The sequence below is a fragment of the Anomalospiza imberbis genome, chromosome 3 (genome assembly GCF_031753505.1).
Source record: "Anomalospiza imberbis isolate Cuckoo-Finch-1a 21T00152 chromosome 3, ASM3175350v1, whole genome shotgun sequence".
Classification (NCBI taxonomy): domain Eukaryota; kingdom Metazoa; phylum Chordata; class Aves; order Passeriformes; family Viduidae; genus Anomalospiza; species Anomalospiza imberbis.
Window position 1 is genome coordinate 11,680,967 of NC_089683.1, and position 19,167 is coordinate 11,700,133.

General features: G+C 39.4%; 1 protein-coding gene across 8 annotated transcripts in view; it reads left to right on the forward strand.

Moving 5' to 3' along the window:
* The window catches only part of SMC6 (structural maintenance of chromosomes 6), a 283,990-nt gene that overhangs the window by 2,054 nt on the left and 262,769 nt on the right, over nt 1–19,167 (forward strand). For all 8 annotated transcript variants that reach the window (XM_068183417.1, XM_068183416.1, XR_010996977.1 and 5 more), the window contains 11 exons: nt 3,667–3,812; nt 5,689–5,806; nt 7,738–7,843; nt 11,384–11,520; nt 12,070–12,131; nt 12,980–13,060; nt 16,326–16,427; nt 16,618–16,737; nt 16,825–16,920; nt 18,084–18,230; nt 18,594–18,682. In XM_068183417.1, coding sequence (XP_068039518.1) covers nt 3,672–3,812; nt 5,689–5,806; nt 7,738–7,843; nt 11,384–11,520; nt 12,070–12,131; nt 12,980–13,060; nt 16,326–16,427; nt 16,618–16,737; nt 16,825–16,920; nt 18,084–18,230; nt 18,594–18,682 — 1,199 coding nt within the window. In that variant the 5' untranslated portion in view covers nt 3,667–3,671. Of the gene's footprint in view, nt 1–3,666; nt 3,813–5,688; nt 5,807–7,737; nt 7,844–11,383; nt 11,521–12,069; nt 12,132–12,979; nt 13,061–16,325; nt 16,428–16,617; nt 16,738–16,824; nt 16,921–18,083; nt 18,231–18,593; nt 18,683–19,167 lie in introns of those variants that run through there.

A 19,167-nucleotide genomic window follows, 5' to 3' on the forward strand; every position in this document is an offset into this window, starting at 1 on the left:
AATTATAGATCCAGTTTTTAATCCTAACTGTATACTCTTATGTTCCATGATAGTAAAGTTTATTTTTATTAAATCAGTACTCTTGATTTCTCTTCCTGAATGACTGTTGGATTCTTGTTTGAATTATTAACTTGACTTTGTCATCATAAGTTTCCATTAACATAGTCTTACTTTATATTGTAATACACTAAAGTATATTTTATATTTTAGATTTTAGGTATGATACCTGATCCATTAAAAAATCCTTTTGTTAACATTTGTCAATAATGTCCTTTGTTAGCTTCTCAGTAGTCTGTTATATATTTTAAAACATATTGATGTATTTTTTGCCAGTTTGTTTCCAGTATAGTATTGCATGCTTTAATAACCTCCAGATAGCTTGGATCAGGTGCGTTTCCTTTGCCTTGAATAGTTATTCCCGACCTGTTGTTAAAGTTAGGGTAAGTAGTGCTGAGACTGAAAGCAATAGTTTTTTCAATCAAAAACTTAATATAGACAATTGGGGATGCCTTGGTGCAAGAGTTTTGGGAGCAATTAATGTAAAAAAAAATCTTTTCCTGTCAAAAATATCAAGATGACATGAAGATAAAATTCAAACGTGTCATTTTCTGTGTATTTATTTTTTAAAATGTTGGTTATTTCTTCCTGTGCCTTTTAAAACCTTGTTTCTTGTAAAATCTTATTAATGGGCTCCTTGTGGTTGTGGTCAGTTTCTTACTCCTTTTGGGTTTTTTTAACTCAGGGAAGGTTCTGCATCCACTGATATTTATCATAATTTCTGCGGCTGAGTTTGCCTGTAGTTCCAGTTAAGTTTTGTTTTGGTACTAGCTCTTCTACAGTTTTGAGGTGCAGACAGTTCTGTCTTTTGCCTTCCTCATAGTTAGATTACATGAGATGATTTTGTTCTGTTTTCCACTCTTTTAGTCTCTTTTCCTTAAATGTTCAAATTTTATAGCAGTGGAACTCATAGCCCTCATCTTTAGTTTGGATGTTATTAATTACAGCATTTAAAGCTTACATTTCCCCTTCTTTTTAGAGGAAGATTTTAAGGGAACAGCAGATTCCATGAATACTTGTCTTCATATTGGGGTGATGGATGCCAAGAGCTTGCAAGTGACTGTTTCCTGGTCTGAGTAATTTGAGCATGAAGGCATGTGTTTGTAGTAAACCCAGAGTAGCATAGCAAAAGATATGTAAGCCGAATCATGAAGTGTATTTGCTCCTTGATTTCCTTGTGTGTTGTATTAAACTACATAGCATAAAGTGGATATGGTAGTTTTGCTGTAAATACTTCATGGGCATCATCATTATAATAATAATAGTAATAATAATCAGTAATAAGCATAATCATCCTTCTTCTCTTCCTTCTCTAATATTTGATAAAGAAATCTCTGCCATACAAAATTATTGCAGGAGTGTCAGATGGCAAGTTTATTGCATTTCTGCATTTGCTTTGAATTTTGTACATTCCACATGATGGAAAGGGATTAATACTGTTTTCTCTTTATCTTTTAGATGCTATGTCATGGAAAATTAATGAGGGGATCATAAGACACTGTATTTTATAAAGCAGTCAACAAATATATAGACTGGAAATGAGATATTCTTTGTAATGAAGTAGGAAATTTTGATGTCTCGTGTGTCTCTTATAATAAATGCTGTTCTCTGTGGTACTTGGTGGTTTAAGCTGTCTGACCTCTTGTCAGTTGAATTCAGGCAATAGTTTGACCAGAGCATTAGGCTGACACAAGGAAACTGCTCAGAGAGGCATCTCTGTCTCCACAGTGACCCATGCATACACATCTGCATGGTGAAGTGTTTAGGAGCTCACCTAACTAACGTTAAAAGAAAGAAGTTTTTTCCTGCATTACTTTTTCATAGAATCAAAGACTTGAGGTGATTTATTATTTTGTTGTGTAAAAAGCTGCTTGCACTCAGAGGGATGAGACAGGATGAGAAGAGGGAAAAAAGTCTGCTCCTTTCCATTGCAGCACAAGTTCTTGTGACTAAAGCTGTGCTTCAGCAGTCTTTATTTCATTGAGTTCTCTGTAGATTCTCCAAGTAACTAATCTTAAAACAGAGAGAAGGTGGAGCAAGACCCACTGAGAAGCCCTGGGAGGGCTTTGACAAGGGAGCCCCTGGGGTCCTGAGGCTGTGCACTGCACAGCTGGACCCGCTGTGCTGACCCACCCGGCTTTCTCACAGAATGTGCCACCTCCCTCCAGGAGATCATGTTAGGAGCTGTTAGGCTGACCTGTATGTCTTCTCTCCAGGATTATCCCATCTGTCCTGAGGGACAAGGAAGTGCTTGCTTGTTGTCATCACCTGTATCCATGGCTAGGAGTCTTCTGGCCTCCAAGCCCCCAGTGTGTTTAGACATGTATTACCAACTTTGGGCATGCTGTATCTTTAATGCTGGTCATTCTTTCCTGCACCCTACACATAAAAAAATATATTTTTATTATTATTTTTATAAATAAGCAGCCTATTCTTAGGCCATGTGTCATTCAGTGATCTTTCTGAAGGAGTGAATGATAAGTACATTTATTGCCTCTGAATTTTCCTTGAACTGGTGCTGTGCATTAAAGTTGGTTGTCATCTTTCTTACAGGGGAGCTCTAGATGAAATTCCAGCAAACTAAGCTGAGTAGGACAATGTAATCCATTTCAGAAAAGTTTTGATATCAGAAAACTGTGCAACTGATATTCATTTTAGCCTGTTTTATATACCTAGCAGTAGCTGACTTTACTGCTGACAAATAAAAAGATTGTGTATTGCATTTGTGTAAATTGCACCTTGCTTCTACTGAGGGCAAGTATGTCAACTTCTGTATTTTGTGTAGGTCTTTGGGTCTGTAGGTATGAAGAATGTAATATGTACTTTTGAGGGAATAAAAACCATGCCATAAGCTTATGATTACAGAAAATATGAAATTTTTGTATTTTTTAGTAAAGCTTGTTAGTTTTGCAAGATTTGTTTCAGACCAGTCCTATTAGTGCTGGAAGTCTGTGCATTATTTATTGATTTATAGGAATAGAGGAAATTTATACATGTGTCCCCTATATAGAGAGAATAGTTATCCTTTATTAGGAGCATTTTGTTTACTGTGATCATGTTATACTACCTTGTAGTGTAAGAAACAGCTCAGGAACAGAACTATGAATCTAAATTTTTCTATACTCTACTTTTATGTGTTCTGCATATTAATTTTTTTGGCTTTTGTCAATCACAAATAATTAATACACTTTGGTTTTGGCCATGCAGCTGACTTTAATCAGACCTGTATTGACGCTGCTGATTTTACTATGTTAGTTATGTACTTTTTACCACTAATCATCAACTCCATCGCTAACCAAAAACCATTCTAGCAAGTATTCCAAAGTCTAATGTACCAGGGAAAACAGAATCAAGGTTGATTTTATTTATTCAGCTTGATTAAAATAATGAAGCTGTGTTTCCTTTGTTTTGATGCAACTCCTTCATAGCAAGCGTAGCCTTAAGTTACTGAGATTTCAGTTCTGAGAAAGTATTTGTTGCAATGTTTGTTATGATTTTAATATTTGTTTTACCAAAGTAAATAATTTGGTATTTCTGTGCTATCACCTGTGGATGTGTAGTCACCTAGAAAACTGAAACCTATAATATTTCATTACTTTCATTTTTCAGTACTCATGGGTAAGAGAAAGGAAGAAAGTGTTTTAACTCCTGGTTCCCAGAAAAGGCAGAGAAAAGAATACACAGATGTACGTAGTGATGAGTCTGAAGAAGAAACTTTAGAGTTCTCAGCTAATAGTAGTGCCCCTTCACAGTTGGTAAGTATAAAAAGTCATCGAGATGAAGATATAAGAAAAGTTCTGTGCCTATTGAAATAAATGTCTTGGATGTAGGCATCAGTAGAAGAAAGATAAAAGAAACTAGGGATACTCTTTGTGGTGAGGACTTTTGCATGAGGTTATTCTTATTTATTGGGTGATCTAGTTATAATAGACAATCATAACATAATATATTCTGATTTAATAGGAGGAATACTACTGAAGTTGTGAAGTAAATGAAGGAAATGGATTTTGATAGAACTATGGTATATTTCATTTATGGTTGTAGTAAAGGCAGACAAAATATTTGGGAAACTATTTATTTACTTAAAAGAAGCACCAAATACTTGTTTATTTTACATGGCTGACACTTTTAGATATCTGAAAAAAAATCTAGTGTTCGAAATGCAAATTTTGATGGGAAAGAAACTTGAAAACAGGAATATTTTTTTTTTCTGCTTTTCTTCTAGTAGTTGAATTTTAGTTTGATAGAAGACCTTAAAAAATGATTTTTGAGATTGCAAATACTGTCCTGTGTATTTAGATTGGACATTAGGAAACATTTCTTTACCAGTGGTAAGACACTGGACCAGGCTTCTCTAGGGGGTTGAACCACTCTGGGTGCCAGGTGTGCACCAAAACCACTCTGTCTCTGCCCTCCTTTCCTAGACGGGGGAGAGAAAATACAACAAAATGCTTGTGGCTGAGATAAGGGCAGGGAGAGATCACTCCCCAGTGACTGTCATGGGCAGAACAGACTCAGCCTGGGGAAATTAACTGAATTTATTTACAATCAAATCAGTACTTGAGAGATAATGAGAAATTAACCCAAATCTTAAAACACCTTCCCTCCACCCATCCTTGGCTCCTCTTCACTCCCAATTTTCTTCTTCCCCCAACCCAGCACAGGGAATGGGGGCTTCAGTCAGTTCATTACATGTTGTCTATGCCACTCGTTCCTCTTCAGAGGGAGGAGTCGTTCTGTGCTCCAGTGTGGGTCCCTTCCACAGCTTGCAGTCCCTCAGGAACAGCCTATTCCAGTGTGGATCCCCCATGGGCTCACAAGTCCTGCCAGCAAACCTGCTCCAGTGTAGACTTCCCATAGAGTCACAGCCTCCTTTGGGAATCCACCTGCTCCAGCACAGGAGCAGGGGCTCCTGCTCCATGGGCTGCAGGTGGATCTCTGCTCTGATGCCTGGAGGACCTCCTGCCCCTCCTTGGTGTCTGCAGAGCTGCTCCTCTCACATATTCTCACTCCTCTCTTCTCTGGCTGCAGTTGCTGCAATTGCAATTTCCCTTTCCTGGCTCTTAGCCTGGAGGCACTACCACTGTTGCTCATGGGCTCAGCCTTGGTCGGCAGTGGGTCTGTCTTGGGGGTGCCTGGGAATGGCAATGGCTCTGTCACACATGGGGAAGATTCTGGCAGGTTCTCACAGAAGCCACCCCTGTAGCTTCCTGTCCTGCTACTACAACCCAAAGCCAGTACAGCTTCCTAGAGAGGTGGTTGGTGCCCCAAGCCTGTCAGTATTTACAAGACATTTGGACAATGCCCTTAATAACATGCTTTTAACTTGGTCAGCCAACTGTGTGGATCTATTGTCTTAATAGTTCATGTTGTATTGATAGTAAGTTAGTAATAGGGAGAACTGAAAGTTATTGTGTGTGAGAGATCAGCTTTGGTAACTTCTCTTTTTATTTTACTAAATAACTGCTCTATAGCAAGCAACTTTACAGTGTTGTGAAACCCTTCTGTTTCCTTGTGGCTTGCAACAACCAATGTTTTGTATCATACAGTCGTTTTAATTTTCATTGTGTTTAAAATATATAATCTCATTAAAATGCATATATAACTTGAGTTTAATTGTTCATTCTTTAGCCTGATGGTGAGGTTGGGATAATTGAAAGTATCCAGCTGAAGAACTTCATGTGCCATTCAAATCTGGGGCCTTTTCAGTTTGGATCAAATCTCAATTTTGTTGTTGGAACCAATGGAAGTAAGTATTAATTGCATAGCATCTTTCTCAAAGAATGCTTCTGTTAGTAATGTAGAAGATGTAGTTTTTATTTGAAAAAGAATTGCTGGCCATCTTTTAGGGGTGGACAAGGATTCACTTTTGAAATGAGGTACCACTGGTCTATCCCAGTAGTTAAAGGCTGGTGAACTAGGTCTTAAAATTGGAGATTTTTGCAAAAGATAATGTGACTATAAATATTTTAATAGCTAAATAATGCATAATTTTTTATTTGAACTAAATGTACTTATATGTTTATTATTAAATGCACTATAATTGTCCAAGTGCCTGCAGTGCCCTTCACTGAGTTTGGAGGAACCACAGTGAGGTTGGGAGGGTTGAAGTATTGCTGATAGTTGCATAATGCTAAACTAGATCTGAAGCACATTCAGCAACATCCTCCTTCCTGATGGTTTGAGCTTCCCGAGGACGTCCAAAATTTGGAAAAGCTGTTGTAGTTACCCTGGAGAAGGAGGAGAAGGTGTGTCCTCTCCAGGTTGGCTCTGGGAAGGGTGACAGGTGTAATTGTGAACAGTCGCCGCTGGGCGGCTCCCGCAGCCCAGGGATGAGGGTGGTGCCGAGTGCCCAGACCAGGCCAGCGGATCCCCACGTCGTATCAGGTCATTTATCATATCGTATCTTATCAGCCAGCATTGCAGAGTACTTCAAAATTACAGCCTTAGCCCAGGCCCCAGAGGTGATAAACACCAAAGTAGGGAGCGCATGCTATGAGGAAGGTGTTACATAATTCAGCCCTGAGAATCAGCACAGCAGCTCTGAGAGAAAATAAATCAGCACTGTGATCAGCAACTATTAAGCTAATATCATGAATGCTTAGAGCAAATTTGTTTTAACATACTCTGGTCAGTTATATCAACCCTTTGAGCCCCACATTGGGTGCTAGAAAGGACTGTTGTCATTTAATCCCTTTTGGCAACTAAATATCAGGCAGCCTCTCGCCCACTTCCCCATGTTCCCTAGTGGGATAGGAAGGATAATTGGAAAAAGGTAAAACCTGTGGTTTGGAATAAGAACAGCTTAATAACTGAAATAAAATAAAATATAATAATTACTGTAATGAAAAACAGAGAGAAAGTGAGGAATAAAACGCAGGAGACACAAGTTATGCATTATGCAGTTGCTCACAACCAGCCCATCCATGTGAGCAGCAATCAATGGCTCCTGGACAGCATCCCCCTGTTTATGCACTGGGCATGACGTTCTGTTGTATGGAATATCCCTTTGGCCAATTTGGGTCAGTTCTCCTGGCCAGGCTCCCTCCTGCCTTCTTGTGCACCTCCTCAGTGACAGAGTATGAGACATTGAAGAGTCCTCAACTTTGCTACTCAGCAACAACCAAGACATGAGCATGTTATCAGCATTATTGTCATGCTGAACCCAAAACACAGCACAAGCTAATACGTAGAAAAGGAGCTCTATCCCAGCTAAACCAGGACATAGAAACTATTATAGGAAAAGGAAGTGATACCTATTTATACCATCTTGTTTCTTCTGGAGAAAGAATTAAAAAAATAAACATAATTTTGAAAGAGAGCTTAAAACCTTTCAGGTAGTTAGATAAATGGTAATGTGTGTTTGATTTCTTTTGTTGTATACATGTTTTCAGTATGCTTTTAAGAAAGGGGAGATTTCCTTCCTTCTGACCTATGACATATTGAATGCAAATTGCTAAATAGAAGTAACAGAAGTTTGGCTCAACATGTTGGGTTTTTTTAGGGAGAACCTTGAAAATGGCAGATACTTTACTAGCATTATTGTTATTTTATATGTTCAATAAGGACAGAATTTGGACTTCTAATGCATGAATATATAACAAGTCAAAAACTGTAATATGGGTGGAGTAGAAATTACAATATCTTCTCTTTAAAACAAGTTCAATGCTTCAATTACAGGTGGAAAAAGTTCTGTATTAACAGCACTCATTGTTGGACTTGGTGGAAAAGCCACTGCAACTAGCAGAGGTTCCTCATTAAAAATGTTTATTCAAAAAGGAGAGACGTAAGTTAAACTTTAATCTAAAAGTTGCATTTGTAGTTTGGTGATTGTCATTGAGGTTACTTTATGAGTTTTATTTTACACGAATTTTCTGCATCTTCTTATGGGATCCACCAGACTTGAATAAAAAGCATGATGCTGAAGAGACCATATTTGAACAACACTCCTCCCTCGCACAAAACCCCAAACCCTGAAAACAAAAAACTTCAGAAGTTTTACCACTAGTATATCATTATTTCTGAATGTTGTATTTTGAAACCAACTGGAAATTAAGCTCCAAACAGCTGGTCTCTGTCCCCTTCAGTGAGAGAGGGATAAAGGTGGAGATTATGTGTTGAAATAAAAATGTGCTGAAAAAAGCCATCAACGAGATAAGGAAAACAAACACTAACAGCAACAATACTAATAACAATAGTGTATAAAAGAGAGTGTTTACAAGGAAAAATGCTCACTGAGTCTGACTCAAGGCAACTGCACCACAGCCCAAGTCAGACATCTTCTGAGACAAGGAAGAAAATGGCAAATGGAAGTGTCCATGCCTCTGTGGTGAAAAAAAAGGAACAACGGTGCACAAATCATCTGCACCCACATTCCCTCCCCAGGCCCAAGACAAGAAAAACAATGACACACCAACCCCAGCATAGGACTGGAGTCACCCCACTGCTTCACTTGCCATCCACTTTCCCTGGAATAAAGGAACAGAATGGTGGCAGTTCCACTTTGTGCTCTTCTTGTCTTCCAGCTGAAGCTGTGGCTCTATGGATGATGTGTAGGGCAGAGAATAACAACACTCACATGGCTCCGGGCTCTGCCCCTCACAGTAATATCAAGAAAATTAGCTCTGCCCTACCTGAAACTGAGACACTGAACTAGCTAACATAGTGATATGTTCTCTATATTGCCTGTTCTTCTGTATTACTTCCACTCTGCAGTTAAATATCCTACAGAAAAATGGAGTCCACTAGAAAAATTTATAGGTGACTAGTTATCATTGTTGTGCAAGCAGTGAGGTTAATTATTTTTCAATCTTTCTGGAGATGTGAATGAATATAAAGACCTTGACTTACAGCTGGATATTTAAACATGCAAGATGTGGATTCATGTCTGCTCTGAGAGTGGAGATAACGTGTTTAGGGAGTCCAGTAAAAAGATAGGAGGATTGTGAGTATATTTACATGAAGCTGTTAGTCAGAGTCCCAGCCTTTTACTTTCAGAGATGTATAAGAGTAAAATTGCTATAGTACTTGCCTTATGTATATGAAGTTAATGTTTCAGCACTCACTGGAGAAACAAGAAGTAGAAATTTGAAACTGAAATCGCATCTCATCTTTTCTAGAAGAATGGCTTAACCATTCTGCTATAGAATACTTTGGTTAGACTGTAGAAGCCAGATGACTGTTTTATACAGAAGCCAATTTGAAAAAAGGAGAACTACCAAAAAGCAGTTTGATTCTGTGATGTAAAATGAGGGCACTCAGATGAGAAGGGAAGATGGATGAAATCTTCTCTCACAAATATTTGCTTTTGGCTCATTATTTAGGTGAAGCACAGGAGATGCAAGCAGTCAGTGTATGGCAGCAGTGTGTCTGTCATGGTTATGGAGAAGAGGGCTGGAGTTTCTGGCAGTGTTTGATTCCATACCACCCATATCATGGCAGGGCTGTGGTGTCAGCATGAGGAAGCTGGGGCCAAAAGCATCTTTTGCTTTTCCCAGGTTCAAGGGAAGGGGTGTGTAGGTGTCAAGGTCAGCCCAGCAGACTTTACCTGTCTCTGCCACTGGCGGTATGTCTTGGTTTAGAGACAGATTTAGGAGAAAACACTCTGGAATGAGTGTCTCCTCTGAAGAGAATGGCTTCAGTAATCCCTTTTGCCAATGAAAAAATGAATACCAGCGGGTGAAACTAAAAAAACCCTGTTTATTAACTAAGAAAGTGCCTGCATGGCTTGAAAAAAAACTGAATAAGTGCTGGATATTGAACTTTCAGAACCTTACCCCCCACCCACACCACAACAAAAAAACCTCAGAATGCTAGGGGGAGAAATAAACAGGCTGGCTGCATGGCAGAGGGGGGACGGAATGGTGGCTGGCTTTTGTTTCAGGGAAGAGGAAAAAATTCATGCAGCGGCTTGGGCAAAACATATGGGAACCTGCTGAACCTCTGGTGTTGGTCCCCTCCTCACAGCAGATGAAGCTGGTGGATTTTGGTGTCCTTGGTCCTATTGATTCATCTTTGCCCGAGGTTTTGGGCTGGCTGGAGTGACCACCGCTGCTGGTCTTGGTGATTATCTGATCTTGGACCAAAACCAAGCTGAAACAATTCAAGAAAAACAAAAAAAAAAACCAAAAGCAAAAAAAAAAAAAAAACCAAAAAAAAACCCCAAAAAAAACTGCAGAAGGATTGCTGCTGCTGTCCACGAGAATGGTGGGGTGGAGGGGACAAAGGAAACTTCTTGCTTAAGCTACTAAAAAATCGAGTTAGCTAAGCAACAAAGCAGCTGCCGCTCTCCACAGCACCCAGCGTGCTGGGGAGTGAGTCTTGAACACGAAGTCCACACAGGAGCCCCCAAAGGCTTGCGCCCCTCCTCTGGACCCACTTTAAAGCCACAGCAGCCATTTCTGGGCATAAAGCAGACAATCAGGAGTAGAGCATCATCATGAAATCACCCCAAGACACGGCCCCTTTCCCCTTCCTCCAAGCCACGGCTTTTCTGGTTGGTGCTGAAAGACAGCGCCGGCGAGCCCAAGGTGCCGCTGAGAGAAGAAGAAAAGGGAGGAACGGCAGCAGCACGGAGCAGAGCCCAGCCAAGCCGTGTGGAGCCCCAGCCACAGGCACCGTGGCCACTGCAGCAGCAGCGCAGCACCGCTGCTGCCAGAGCCACTGAGCGCTCCAGTCCTGCTTGTGTGCAGTCAGGCCCAGGAAAAGGGTCCCCTGACCTGATTCAGAGCCCTGTCAGGTCCCACCAGGTTCTGTCTTTTCCCTATTTTTCCGTGGTTTTCGGGCTGGGGAAGAGGAACGTTAAGCCATGAGCATCCCTGACATAGTGCCTTTGTTTTCTCATGCAATACATGGGCCAGCACCAGGCCAGTTGCCATTTTGCCTTTGTCTGAGAAACCGTGCCAGGTGCTGTCTTGGGGAAGCATTTTTGTTTAGTGGTGAATACCCTTCTGAGGGTAAAACACTCTGTTTTGTACACTCCTACTAATATTGTGGTTTTGAGATTTTGCAGGAAATTGTGATTTCGTTCTGTAATCTCTACTGTTGTTTCCTCCACTGTGGGAAGGGGGTGGAGGAAAGGGGACAGCTTGAGTGGGTTTATTTTCCTGCTGGGTTTTAAACCAGCAATGTGTCTAATCCTGTTATGGCTCAAACCAAATAAATACATGTTTTTCTGATGGGTACTTTGACTTGCAGTGGTGACCTGTAGGACACAAGACAGTATATATGGAAAATTGAAATGTTCTGATTTTTTTTTGTTATTTTTAGATTTGAAATTAATTTCAGGGGATTTTTTTATTTATTTTATTTTATTAATGTTTTTTAGTTCTGCAGATATTTCCATAACTCTGCGAAACCAAGGAAGAGATGCATTTAAACCAGAATTGTATGGTACCTCTATTACTGTGAATCAGCGCATTAATCAGGATGGAAGCAGGACTTGCAAACTGAAAAGCAAATCTGGTCGGTGGTAGTTTGCTTTGTTCTCAGTCTTAGAAGTTCTCTAAACTTGTTCATGGCTTTGAATGCCTTGATGTTAGTAAAAGATGAAGTTTCTCTTTTCATATAGTCACTCAAGGATGATGACAATGTCCATTTTTTTGTTTTTATCCCAAACTAAGTATGTCAAAAGCAATTATGTATTTCTTGATATGTATTATTTAGTATGTCAGGTGTTATATTATGTATTTGTTTTTACAAAAATCTGCTTGCGTGATGAGGCTGAACATAGATTTTAGTCTTTTGAGGTTTTATTGAATTTGCTGATTTATCTGAATTCTGTCACAGAGGGTTTATGAAGCAAAGAAGTACTTAAATTAGAATTCTTTCTGTGCAAATGAAAATATATTGAAAAAATAACAATTAAAACAAACCCCTAACCAATGTTTCTAGTTTAGGACTAAGTCTGTGTTACAAAAATATGGATTTCATTTTTTACGTTGTCTGCAATGAAGAAAATACTCTGGGACATTGTACCTGTTGATATTTTTCCTTTGTTTTTTTTACCAATAGGGGCCATAATTTCTTCAAAGAAAGAAGAACTCATAGGAATACTGGATCACTTTAATATACAGGTAGTTGTTGTAGAGTTTAAATTCTGTGCAATTTAAGAAGGCATTGGTATGTGATATTATAATTATTCAATTAAAATAAATGTACCATTCTTTAAAGGAGAGAGTTGCACCTCTTCCATAGCATTTAAAGATCAAATTCATCAGCAAAAGGAAAATTGAAATATATACCTCATGCAGTGCAGAATAGGAATCTGTCCCAGACAGAGAAGTATTTGCTGTCATCTGTGAGCTGTGAGTCGTGTGTCCTATTGATGAAAGTCTTGACATATATAGGTTTCTTTTGTATCTGGAGAGTTTTTTCTGCTGATTATTTCAGTTCTTGCTGCTTCAGAAATTTGAATATGATTTTTCTGCCTAATTGATTAATAAAAAATGAGGTAGTGCATATGAAGTTTAAAGTATTCAACTTAGAATTTCAAATAATAGAAATTTCAGTTAGTATGTATTGATTTTATTTTGTGCCAACATCTGTAAGAATATATGAGTCAATTAATTGCATTTATTGCAATACTTTGACACAACAAGAATTGCTAATGCTGATTTTGTTAAATAAATGGAACTTACTGTTTTTATAGAAGTCACGTATCCTCTTGGAAGCAGTTCCTTAGTTGTCCTTGCTGTGGTTCTATTTTGTATTTGATATAGTTGGATTTTTTAATTTTCTGTTTGTTACTGGTTTTGTTTGTTATGTTTTGGTTTTTTTGAAGGTGTGAGAGGATTAGCAAGCTTGATTTCACAACATTAGCTTAGTAATAAGTTACAAGACTGAAACGGTGCTCACTTTCATGGATTTGCAGTTACATGGTAACTTGCAATTAAAATAAAATGAAAATTATTTATTTTTGCAGGTCGATAATCCTGTGTCTGTTTTAACCCAAGAGATGAGTAAACAGTTTTTACAGACTAAAAATGAAGGGGACAAGTACAAGGTAAGGAAAAAAAATTAGCATAGTCATAAAACATTAAAATACTGATTGCAAATTTTTAGAGCATTTGGGGGAAAAAAAAATCCTTAATTTTAATACCCTTTTTTGGGCTAACTCAGGTAAGTAGCTAAATACCACACAACCACTCACTCACTTCCCTTCTGTGCTGCCCCCGAACTTGGGATGGGGGAATGGGAAATGAAGAGTAAAAGTAAAAAAAAAATAGAAATATGAGATAAAATTTGTGTAATCACTGAAGTGAAAGCTGGAAGGAGAGAGACAGAAAGTGAAACAAAATAAGAGATGCAAAGGGAATCACTCAACACCTCCTATTGGTAGACTGAGGCCCAACCAGTGCCCAAGCAAAGGATGTCTAATCCCCCCTGTCTTGGTTCAGGGCAAAATTGGGAGAGTACCCCTAAAGGGGTTCCTCTAGAAAGCAGATTCAACTGGCCTTTCCCCCCCCAGCTGCTTCGGGAAAAAAAGTATTTCCTTGAGAAAAGTGGAAAAAACTGTTTATTAAACAAGAAAACCTAAACAATATTAAACATTAAAATCTTCTTGCCACTCTAAAAGAGGGACAAACTCAGAAAAGTCTTTTCCCCCCAGGGCTGCCGCTCGGCTCACTCAGTCTCTTACCAGTCCCTCCGGCGCTGGAAATGCCGCGGCCCAGGCCCGGCCTGCTGGGCCACAGGTGCGAGCTGCCGGTGCTCTTCTGGGGTTCAGTCCAGAGCAGGTTTGAGCAGGTCCAAAGAAAAGGAAAAGCCACAGTCCAGGGTACCTCTTTGCCTCAGCTAGCTAAAACTAACTAAAAAGCAAAGGAGAGCTCTGTCTCGCTGTCTGTCCGTCCGCAGACAACACAGTCCAGGAGAGGAATGTGGAGGAGTGAGTGCAGTTTCTGGAAACAAACTGCACGCTTCTTCTCCCCCCATTCACTCCTGGAACAAGTCTTAAAGGTGCAAACCTTATTATTCAGCATAAACAGGACAGACGATTGGGGACAAAAGCATCATACAGTCAACCTAGGACACCCCCCTAAACCCTCTCTTACGTGTTTTTATTGCTGAGCGTGACTTTGCTGGTTTGGGCTGGGTTAGAGTTAATTTTCTTCATGGCAGCTTTTAGAGGGCTACTTTGTGGATTTGTGCTGAAAACAGTGTTGATTACGGGGAGACGTTTTCCTTATTGCTGTTTTGTAACTGCTGAGCAGGGTTTACACAGAGTTAAGGCTTTTTCTTCTTCCTCTTCAACCTCACCAGCAAGGAGGCTGGGGGTGCACAAGGCTTTGGGAGGGGTCACATCCAGGACAGATGACCCCAGCTCACAAAAAGGATATTCCAGACCATATGGCATCATGCTCAGCATATAGAGCTGGGGGAAGAAGAGGGACTTGGAGGATGTTTTGAATGATGCATTTGTCTTCCCAAGTCACTGTTAGGCATGATGGAGTCCTGCTTTCCTGGGGATGGTTGAACACCTGCCTGCCCCGGGAAATGATGAATGAATTCCTTGTTTTGCTTGGCTTGCGTGTGCAGCTTTTGCTGTATTATACTATTTTTATCTCAACTCGTGTTTTCTTGCTTTTACTTTTCTGATTCTGTTTCCTATCATGCCCCAGGGGAAAATGAGTGAGTGGCTGGGGCTAAACCATCACAATGACATTTTCTGAGGTGGCATATCTCTTTGGCTGCTTGGAATCATTTGCCTGGTTTTATACCTCCCCAACTTCTACACCCGGCTGGTCTATTCACTGAGAGGGCAAAGTGAGAAACAGGAGGCCTCAGTGCAACAGCTAAAATAGGAGTGTATAGCCAGTATTTTTTTGATCACGCATCTAAAATAAAAAACTGTAACAGTTGCTGTAAAGAAATTTAACTCCATCCCAACCAGAGCCAGTGCACTATCTGATAACACCAATCATCCACTTGCACAAACAATATTTTTGAAGATTCTTCTCTCTGAAGAGATGGACACATTTAAATTTTAGGTCTCTGCTGAGTTAGTTCATTATTCAGAAATACCCCTATTGGAAATGAGTGTTTTAAGTCACCCAAGGAACCACTGGCACAGGTATCAGCTAAAGCAGGTTTAATATTAAAGTGAAATTGTGGCTAGGTTCATTGGCAAGGTTCGCTCTGCTACTCATATAGATGCACAAGAGGAAAACTGGACTAAAACCTGAAATTAATCAATCTGAAACCAAAATCAGCCTAAAATTATCTATATGCAGATTAGAATGGGAAAAAGGTAAGGATAGAAAGGAGTAAGGCAGACCTTCCCATTAAATCACAAGGTTCAGAATGGACCCACTTGTCAAACTGAGCTCTGGACTTGACCACAGTTTAGGCCTGAAGGTTCTGACATGCATTAATTTAACAGTACTTAATTGGTAGCCTGCTTTCAACAATTTGACAGACGATTCTTAAAGAGTTTACAATAGCACAGTGGTAACTCACTTGAAGGCCTAATTTTCTTACTAATCTAAGTACCTAAGAATCTTAAGGAACATTCATACTGTGGTTGCTATACCATGTACACACTTGTATGTAAATAGACCTTAAGAGTATGTACTAGTTGTGTACCTGTGAAAAATTCCCCTGCAGCTCAGAGAAGTACTCATGTCAAATGCCTTTGGATCTTCTCAGCTGGTGAAGGGTGATCCCTGAGGAGTCAGGGGTATCAGCCCAGGCTCTGTCAGCTTCTGGCAGCAGTCCTCCAAGTAAACTTGAGAGTTCACTGGCTCACAGTGGTGTCTCACTCAGAGGGGGATGCTGTCACAGCCCACTGTGGTCCAGAAGAAGTCAGTGGGTCTCACTTGGGACCGTTGTTCATTGGTCACAAGAGGGTGGGCTTTAGGCCTGACCACAATTCGGGTCAGTAACTTTCTTTGAAGATTCAGTAACAAAAATGATGTTCCATTTGGGTTGTTAGTCAGGCAAGCAAAAGAAGTTTCAAAGGCTCTTCATTTAGAAAGAGGAGCTTGTCAGACACTGTAAGTTCCTGGGAATAGAGAGTGTTTCTGATAAACTCAAGAGGAGCTGAGCCCAGCTTCTGTTCATCAAGGCTGGGGCTAACAAACATTTCAAATATCACATTGTGGCCCGAGGAGGGGGTCAAAGTTGTACCACCACAACCTGACCAGATTTTTCACTTTGAATATCATTCAACATGTAGGATGTTGGGATGAATGGTCATTCTGTCGTAAATATTGAAGGTCCACTTAGATAAGGTGCTGATCTCACATCTGCATCTGTTTATTCCTTTTTAGTTTTTTATGAAGGCAACTCAGCTGGAACAAATGAAAGAAGATTATTCATTTATTGAGAAAACAAAAAAAAATACCCGTGTTCAGATAGAACAAGGGGAAGAGGTATGTAAAAGTTAAAGTAATTATTAGGACAGATCTGAGCAGTGAAGGAAGTACAGGAGTAAAACTGCATAGTTTTGGTTTTATTAGATCTCAGTGACATTAAATTTCACAAACCCCAAATCTTTCCAAAATTTTATATTGCATCACAGCTTTTTGCAGTCATGATTGAACCCCTGTTTTCTTTTTTAAGCGTCTTGAAGAACTTAAGCAGCTTTATTTGGAAAAGAAGGAAATTTTCAAAAGCATCGCATTTGTGAATGACATGCAAAGTCGTCTCGAAGATTTGAAACATCAAATGGCATGGGCAGTGGTAAATGTCTTGCTAAAATATGTTTGTTCATGTGAAATGTGCTTCATTCCCAGTCTGCTGTGCATATGCTAATATAGGCTTCCTTAGGTGAGTGAGATGGAAAAAGAAGTAGAAATGCTCAAAGAAGGCGTCAAAGCTGAAGAGGGAAATACAGAGCTCCTTCAGAAGGTAGAAGAATGCCAGGTATGTATATGGTCTAAACCATATATCACTCTAGCTATAGTCACCCCCCAAGTCAGAAATATGTTGTGAAGGTTTTCTTGGGTATCATTGCCTTTAGAAAAAAGCAGTGAATTCAGGAGACCTTGGGAAGTTTTGGGATGGTTCTTAAGACTTCTGTAGGTAGCAAGAAAGAATAATTTTGTCATACATTCCGATTCGCATATGAAACACATTTTGTGCAGAGAAACAGGCATCATTATTTTGAATGTAGAATCATAGAATAGTTTGGGTAGGAAGAGACCTTAAAGGTCATCCAGTTCCAATCCCCCTGCCGTGAACATGGACACCTTCCACTGGATCAGGCTGCCCAAAGCCCCATCCCACCTGGCACTGAACACATCCAGGTATGGGGCATCCACAGCTTCTCTGGGCAGCTTGTGCCATTGCCTCACCACCCCCACAGTAAAGAATTCATTCCCTATGTGTAACCTAAATTTCCCCTCGTTCAGTTTAAACCCATTATTCCTTGTCATATCAATACAGATAATGAAGAGTCCCTGTTGCATCCCGGGTCGCAAGTCCCCTCTCCAGCTTCCTTCGCCCCCCTTCAGCTACCGAAATATTGCTGTGAGGTCTTCATGCAACCTCCACTTCTTCAGGCTGAACAGCCCCAAAACTTTTCAGTCTATTAAAACTCCTCCAAACTTTCTTTGTTAGCACTTACTTTCCTTTTTTTTTTTAAATGTTTTTATGAGTTTTTTTTCTTTCTTTTAAAAAGTATTTGTTTCACAATTGAGGCATTTTTGCTTTATGGTCAGCATGTCTATGAAGCGATGAAGGAACATTGTCTAGACCCTGGTTTCATTCCTTTTGTTGTCTTGGTACTTGACCTTATTGTATTAAAGGTCCTGTGCTTGAGTAAACCTTGAGATAGAAAAAAAGGTTGCTGTCTGCATCACAGATTTGGTAGTCTGCTGATTTCCCAAGAATGAACATTTATGAGTTTTCATCTTAGCATATCTTTAGTGGCAATGTCTTGCTCTTTTGTTTTAAACCCAACAGAACTCAAACAATTGAAATGTGTCTGATGGATTCTTTTGAGAGATATTTGTCTTTTAACATTAAGAGGTTTTGAAGAAAATTTTGTTCCAATGCTACTTGTTTTGTTGTTTTTTTCACCAAAGGTAAAAGTGAATGAAGCAGAAAAAAGGTACAAAGCAATACAAGACAAATTGATAACAGTAAGTGAAGAAGCACAAGCCCTTCATCCTCAGTGTATTTCTTTGAAGGCTGAAGTGCAGGCAAAAAGAAAAACAGTCAATGAAACTGAGGTAGGCAAAAAAAAAAACCCTTTCAAAGTTCATACCAATTTAAAGCTATAAACTTGTCCATGCTCTACCCATCTGTAATTCTACACCTGTGTCTTGGCTTCTTGAGTCCATGGTGAGTTCAGAACAGGTTCAGTTTCCTGCCTGACTGGCAAGTAGTGTCTGTTCAGGAGCCCTGGTGTTTATGCCTTTGCATAGTTACTAAACAGTGTTAAGCTTAGGTCAAAATAAATAAATAGATGCAATTTTTAAAAATCAAGTTATGTTTGTCTGGTTTGGTGCAGTTCAGTATTTACTCAAAACTGTAGTTCTTTTGGAAATTACTACTTCTGTTTCTTAAACTACTGTATCCTATTTCCTTGATAGATCATTTACAATCGTTCCAAAACAGAGTTAAAACGTCTGGAAAAAGACAGTGAACAGCTACATAAACGAATTGAAGAACTGAAAAGCTGGTAAATACAGATACAGTGATTATGGTGTATGTTTATTAAGACCTGGGTGGAAAAGAAGTGAGCTTTTCTGATTAATGAGAAAACCTGCAGTAACAAAAAATATTATTTAGTCTTTAGCAGGGTCCAGTTAAATACCTGAATATTTCTGATCCTGCTTCTTTACATACCAAGATTTTGACTAGAATGTCAAAAGAAGAGGCAATTGGGTAGCAAAAGTGGATTTTTTTTGTTTGTTTTGGGGTTGTTTTGGTTTGGTTTGGTTTAGTTTTGGTGATAATAGATATTGTCTAGCTTCCATGATAGTGCAAAACAAATATGTCTTAAACTAAATGCAGTAGGAATGTAACTGGGAGGAGTTACATATTATTAGAAATTTAAAAAATACTGCATTATTGCTATGTAGATCTTGCAACTTAACAGAATCTTAAATGTAACTGAATGAGTAAATCTTCTGTATGCTACAAGTAGTGGAATTCATGTCATGT